Source organism: Pseudonaja textilis, chromosome 3, assembly GCF_049901715.1.
Source record: "Pseudonaja textilis isolate UNSWEBS1 chromosome 3, rPseTex1.2, whole genome shotgun sequence".
Classification (NCBI taxonomy): Eukaryota; Metazoa; Chordata; class Lepidosauria; order Squamata; family Elapidae; genus Pseudonaja; species Pseudonaja textilis.
This window is the reverse complement of record NC_141992.1, coordinates 161,175,740-161,183,102: the sequence shown is the minus strand read 5'-3', so window position 1 is coordinate 161,183,102 and position 7,363 is coordinate 161,175,740. Positions and strand designations below refer to the sequence as shown.

Below are 7,363 nucleotides of genomic sequence, written 5' to 3'. Positions count from 1 at the left end.
AATTGCTTCCTCTTTCAATTAAATATATCATTATGATCTGCTACTCCTTTTCTTTAAACTAAACATTCTAAAGATTTAAGATACGTACCAAAGTAGAGATAATCCACAATGAATAACTATAATTCAAAAGCAGAAAAAAGGAGTTCCTTAAAGTTGTAATTTGGCAAACCTTCAAGAATATTGGGGCACTACTTGAAGAAGATGACCACTTCTGTATTCTGAGTTCCCAAGCATAATATGTTCAGAGTTGCCTCTGTCCATTTTCACAAAACCTCTTCAGAAATACATTCCATCTTCCTAAGGAAGTTCTAAGAGACTAGAATTTTATGACGCAGTGCCACATTCCACCATTTTTCGGAAACTCTTTCGGAAAGTATCATCCAAAAAAGCATAAAGGAATGGGTTGAGGCAACTGTTAGCATAACTCAATGTGGTGATGAAGTAGGAGATTCCAATAACTAGTGGAGTTTGTGGAATGTCAGTAGTGAGAGCAACCACTGTGCTGAGGTGATAGGGGGTCCAACAGAACAGGCAAACTCCCAAGATGATCAATACCATTATCATCACTTTCTTTTTTGCTTTGTCCAAGGCTTTAGCATTGCTATGAAGGTGCATATGTCTTAGCTTGTAGAGCATGATGCTGTATAAGATGCAAATGGTAGATACCGGGATGACAAAACCCAAGATCAGGGTGTACAGGCGGCTCACTTTCCACCAGAAGCCTTCTGGCTGGGGAAAGACAAAGACACATTGGGATCGTCCCTCTTCAGTATGTATCTTCGCAAAAACACTGAATGGCAAGATAATGATGGTGACAATAACCCAAACAGACAAACTCACCATTTTGGCAGCCCTATAGGTTCGATATGTCATTTTCTTTGACTTGAGAGTGGCAACCACCACCAGGTATCGATCAATACTCATGACTGTTAGAAAAAAAATACTTGAAAAAGTGTTATATTGATCGATTGAGATAATCAATTTACACATGAATTCACCAAAGGGCCATTGGAGCAGCAGATAGTCAGCTATATTGATAGGAAGCACCAATGTAAACAGCTCATCAGCAATTGCCAAATTTAGGATGAAAATATTAGTGACTGTCTTCATTCTGGGTGCTTTCAAGATAACATAAATGACAGCAGAATTTCCGGTAAGCCCCACAGCACAGATCATAGAGTAGATGATAGGCATAGCAACATAAAACTTGGGGATCAGTTGAGGGGTTGATGTATTGTATTTGTGGTGTTCAGTTCTATAGAAAGTTGCGTCTACATCAGTGCAGGAAGCATTGAGCTTAGATTGGAAGGGAAAATTATTCATCTCTAAATGTTTATTCTGAGAGATGCTGCTTAGTTTAGGTATTTCTAGTTGGTATAGTTGTTTTATAAATGCTTGCTGGTGAGAACAGTCCATTTGCAATTTTTGGGAGTGGAGATATGTGTCACAGCCTTCATTCTTACAGTTTCTTAGATCAGCCAATTTTCATGTAAGTGACCTTTCCTAATGCATTCTTTTTTTGTTGTTGTTACTGATAATACAGTCCTTCAGTTAAACAGTTCTTCCAACATGCCTTTTTCAGCTTAATACTTTGAACCCTTTCATTCACCCGATATCCTAAAGAAAATAATATTTACATTTAAGTTTCAAAATATCTTTAAGAATGAAATGACACACAATTTCTTTGTCTCATTAATTCTGTTTTCTTGTATTGCACAGATGTTTACATTATATGTAAATTCCTGCTACTGCAAGATAATGCGACTAAATTCACAGGATCATGTGAATGAAACATTCTAAGTCAAACTCTCTTCTACCTATAGACATGGCTATTGATACCTTATTCACTCACAGATTCTCTTTCAGATGGCTTATCACCACTGCACAATTTCTTAACTAACACATAACCTTTTCAAATCCCTTACCTTACTGAGTAAGGAGCTATCATCTGTTGGTGCAGCCGTTTGCATTCTCTTCACATGGAGCCAGGTCTGCTGAATGAAGTGCTGGGATGCTGAAATGCTGGATAGTTCCCCAACAGCGGCATCTCTGAGCAGTTGCTGCGGCTCAGGTGACTGCCTCATCAGAATCCCATTCTCACACTTTGGGCTGTGAAATGTAGCACAGGTGATGCTGCAGCATTGCTTCCTCAGAAATGCCAAATATCTGCATATAGCAGTAGCTAGAAGACATTTTATGTCCTGCTCTATTTCTTTATTCTCTTATCACGTCAGAAACAAGATAGGCTTGCTGTTGATATATGGAAGAAAGTACACAAGTTTCCCTGGTATGAATATCAATCTCCTTAGATGACTCAGAGTTCAATTTTAATTGAAACAGAACTAAGAGAATAGTTTCCAGTCATTCTTTTCACTCTATTTTCCCACATCTATATCGTTTCCTCCTCCCGAAATTAATGTTTTTAAATTGAAATATTTTATCTCAAGCATTAGCTGCTCTTAGAAAAACCACATAAATGTTCAGCTGCAGTATTCATTTTTCTATAACAGCCTACAGTAATTATAGAAATAAGGAAATGAGTTATTAATTATTCAAATATTCAAATTACACTTATTGTTAGTTGAAAGTCATTGCTAGATAAAGGAATATCAGCACTTAACCCTGCCCCTCCCCAACCACCTTACACTACCCCACTTACCTCATCTCATTATTCTCAACAAAGCTGTTATGTAAAATGTTGAATTGATAGTACAGTTCTGACATAAAGAATGCTTTCTTGGCTCATAACCTTTAGGAAAGCAATAGGCCGCCAAGTTTTGTTTACATGGTGTAGATAAATTTAAGATAATTTTTAAACTTTAAAAAATTCTAGGAAGTGACAATCAAGAGACTGAATCTCACATTTTTTTAGAAAATTGATTGGAAATTTGTCAATATTTTTCAGTTAAAATATACATAAAGTTTCCAAGAAGCTATCTGCAGATATGGTTTCTAGGAGCTTAATTACTGTGTTGATTTACACAGGATGAGGACTTTCCCAAGTAACACTGTAAAGAAATGACAAAGAGATGCTTCTTTTGTTGAATGGCCATTGCATCCATTGGGTATTGCTAGATACAGTACTCAGTAGCATTGCTGCTGTTAATCATGAAAAAAAAATCTTTTCATCTTAATTCTGAGTCTTAATCTAACAAAAGTATAATATCTGTCTCTTGATTATTTATAATAATCAATTTGATTGTGTAGACCAAAACATTACTACCAATTCATAAGAAGACATGACAAAGACTCAAGTCTTGAAGAAATTAAAAACACAATTCAATTCTTAAGGGGAAAAGAAGGGAATGAAAACTTAAAGAGTATTCCAACTGTTGGCTGGTTAAAACTGAATTTGAAAATTGTACACTAAGTCATTTCGCTGCAATCTCACTTATGACAATCTGAATAACAAACCACCTGTCTCATTGCATTGTTCATCAAAAAATGTCATAAATATTCAAAATTATACTGAGATTCATTCACATGGAATTTTAAAATAAAATGACAAATGTGGAAAGATTGCAAATCTTTTTTGCATTCCAAAACCACATCGTCTTCTCTCAAAGGAAAGAAAAATCTCACAAATTAGAGGGAACCTTTGTTTGTGCAGTGCAAAAGGTAGGTATGAAATAGTTATGGTTTCAACTTGGATGATAATGGGGGTTAAAGCCTAGTTAGGATCAACTGCATTCATTTTACTTTACACAACTGCTATCTGTATAAAAAGAGTATCGTCTAATGTATTCCTAGAATTTTAGAAAGCAAAAGGATTAAAATATCAATATTATAGTGACAGTTGGACCTCTGTGTGTGTATCAAACAGAAAATTACAAATGAGCCATACATAGGATTATATCACACAATACTTACCATAATCCCATAAGATTTACAAATGTGAGAAATTCATTTAAGTGACCTCAGAGTAAAATCTGAATCCAACTGTCTACTACATCATATTAGCTCTTGCTATTTTAACTATGTACATTATTTTGAATATACAAGCTGATTATTTGCACAGTCACAAAGATACAAGGAAAAATATAAAATGTAAGTAGGAGTAATTAGAACACAATGAAAAGTTTAGCCCTGAGTTCCTGTGAGGATAGTAGGTAGTTAAGATTGAAGCATGTAATTATGTAAATGTGATTAAATTTGCTTAAGAGTTTGGCCATTATAAGCATGAGTGCTCTTTTCTTGTGGAAACTAGTATAATATACTAAATGAAGTTGGGACAATTTGTTCGCATTTCCATTTTTTCTTTTCTTTTTGCAGAAAATAGCGAATACAAATTACATTACATACCTGTGGTTTAATTGATTTCATTGATTAAAGGTCTTATTGCCTCCCATGACTTATTTCTCCTTCTAGTTTTGATCTTTAGTAATCATAGCTCTTCAGTCCTTATTCTTAACACTGGTACACCACAAGGTTGCATGTTGAGTCCCTTACTCTAAACTCTTTATGTGCATGACTGCATTCCCACTCCTGCTAGTAATACTATTGCTAAATTTGCAGAAGATACAACAATGGTGGGACTCCTCTCTGGGGGGGATGAGTCTGCCTACAAAGATGAGGTGGACCAGTTGCTTTTGTGGTGTGGAGACAATAACTTGGTCCTCAACACCAATAAGACCAAAGAGCTTATAGTGGACTATAGAAGGAATAGATCAGACATCCAGCCCTTGCTTATCAATGGAAACCGAGTGGAGCAAATGGCCAGTTTTAAGTTTGTGACATTGTAGCACTGGTCAAAAGGGCCCAGCAGAGATTGTACTACCTGGGATTTGGAATTTGGAAATTCCTTGCTGTATCATTTTCATTTTGAAGAAAACCTATGTTCTAGCTAAGAATCAGCATAGTTGAAAGTCAACTAATCAATCTCTTCCATATTCCAAATTGTTCATTTGTAGCACTCCAGTGCTATCTTTTGCTCTTCTCCAAGCCTTGTATTTTCCTTTGTAATTTTATATTAGAATTTCTTTTAATTTGCTACCAAGATTTAAACAGCTGTATAGTTTGCCTCTTCTTTTTACTGAAGAGTTGCTTTTCATATTTAAATGTTTAACTCATGCATGCACTATTTTAAAAAGTTATTTTTTTATATAATTTCTTCTTTTTCTAGTAACATTTGATTGTGTTTCTTCAATGAAATTGGTCTATCACCCAAGAGAGGCCTAAATAATCATGCACTAGACAAACAGGAACTGAAATTAAACAAAACAATACACTTCTAAACTTTTTATCATTAAAAAGGCAACATGAAATGTGGGAATTCTGTGACTCATGGAGAAAAGGCTCAGTGAAATGTCCCCATAAGATAGGTGTGGACACCACAATGTTGGCTTTCTTGTGAGAAAATAATTTTGAGGCTTCCAGAATTCTACCCTATGAATTAACTCTCAGCTACAATGCCAAAGCCCCATGGTTGTCTTGCCCTCCCCTTTCTGATATGCAGCGGTTGTAAACTGCCTTGGCTTTACTTTAAAAAATACACAATGTTACTACTTTAGTTAAATCAGTCATAGGATGAAACAATAATGTAGAATATTTGAAATCATGCCCTAGCAATTATATGTTCACATCCTGTGTTTAAAATAAGTAGCTGCTTTAGTTTATATTCACAGCAAGCAAGAAATGCATGCAAATTTTAAAGCAATTTTTAAAAAGTCTTTCAGTTTCATAGCAGCCTTATTTAAACCAAGGAAAGAAGTGCTGTATTATAGCAAATACTGTGCATCTTTAATGGTCCTTCTTGGTTATCATATCTTTAAAACACACCAAAGACTTAAAGGATGCTTGTGAGCTAAACCAGAAGATGGGTTCACTGTGATAACAATCATAAGAATATTTTTTTCTAGGGGCAGTTATCTTCATGTTGTTTTATATGTAAACCCTGCCACTTATTCTTCTATTATCAGTCACTTCTTTAAAATGTGCAAGTTATAACCCTCTTGAATTAACTAGATTTGGCAATAAGTACAACACTCCTGACTCCATAGCAGCTTTAGCGGAAGTAGAAGGGTGGTGTTGATAAGACTATCCCAACAGTTATCCATAGTACATAATATATAAATGATGGTGTCTAGAATTTGAGTTGCCTGCAATGCCATACAAGAGTTTTTGCCTACTAATGTGCGGACTCTAAATACTGTTATGAATAGTTAAGTTAGCAAAATAGAGGTTTTTGCTTTGAAGTCAGGGACTTAATTTTCAAACCATATTTTGTGTGAGATGTGTATGTGTGTGTATGTTTGTGTGTGAGGGGGGTATGTGTGAGGGGGGGTATATCAGTACTGATTCCTGGTAATAGCCTGGACAAGTCCTTGCAGGATGCTTTTTTTTTTTTGCAAGATTAAGGAAGTAGTTTGCCATTGACTGCTTCCTAGGGCTAAGAGAGAGTGACTGGACAAAATTAACCAGCTGAATTGGACTAGGACTAGTATTTAGGATACACAATCTCCTAGTTTTTAGCCTGGTGCCTTAACCACTACACCAAACTGGCTTTCTAAGCTTATATTAATAGCTTGTATTTTATCAGTTGTTTTTTTGCAAAACAGAGAAAGACAGACCAAAATGACCTTTTTTAACCAGAAAATTTTAGGGAGTATTAGGCTCAATCTTCACATTAAGGAAACCATAGGGAAACTAGTTATGTATCACTCTTTGAGATCTCTGTTCCACCAGCCTTGCACACCATATCAATCCCAAGAGTTATTGTTAACTGCTATTGTTAAGGCGCAATGGAGACATCAAGATCGGCACAGATGATGTCTCTGAAACCATAACTCTCAAAATCCTCATTTTAATTGATAAATTTTAAACACAGGATCCCACTTTAATTAGAGACATGCAGTAAAAAAAGCCAAGAGAAGCTTTACTACAGAGTTGGAATATCAACTGCAGGATTAGATGCTTTTGGAAAAACTGAGAGATGAATTTTCTGTAAATGCCCTAGGCATAAAACATTTGGTCATAAAACTGTAGATTCTTTCAACTGACATATTCCATTCCCCATAACGCAGTATTTCTAGAAGTAAAACTTATAGAGAGAAGTGGTTTTCAAGAGAAAATGTTCAATTGTGAACTGCTAAAGTGCTATATGTTAAGCAATCACAAAATAACAATTAAAATAAATTATAGGAAAGTGAGAAGAAAAGGAGAACAAATCTGCTTATAGTTCTTAAAAAGTAGGAAAACGAGTAAGGAGAGCTTTATTATACATATGAAAGATATTATAAATAATTGTAAAAGTTTATTTTCATTCTCACACCCAGAAAGACAAGAGGTGATTATTATGGTTAGAAAAAAGTCAAAACCTTAGTAGTATGATGGCTGGGAATGAAATGTTTGGCAATTATTTTTT

The 7,363-nt window shown here is 35.1% G+C and overlaps 1 protein-coding gene across 1 annotated transcript; it reads right to left on the bottom strand.

Annotated features, from left to right (window-relative positions):
* Nucleotides 1-306: 306 nt before the first annotated feature.
* On the bottom strand, nt 307-1,323 carry NPBWR1 (neuropeptides B and W receptor 1). The gene has a single exon (XM_026699137.2). It carries the CDS (start codon nt 1,321-1,323, stop codon nt 325-327), a length of 999 nt encoding a protein of 332 aa, XP_026554922.2. The 3' UTR covers nt 307-324.
* Between the last annotated feature and the right edge of the window lie 6,040 nt (nt 1,324-7,363).

What these genes read in the sequence shown, in the direction of transcription:
- NPBWR1 (XM_026699137.2), bottom strand. Translation starts at nt 1,323, where the DNA reads ATGAATAATTTTCCCTTCCAATCTAAGCTCAATGCTTCCTGCACTGAT.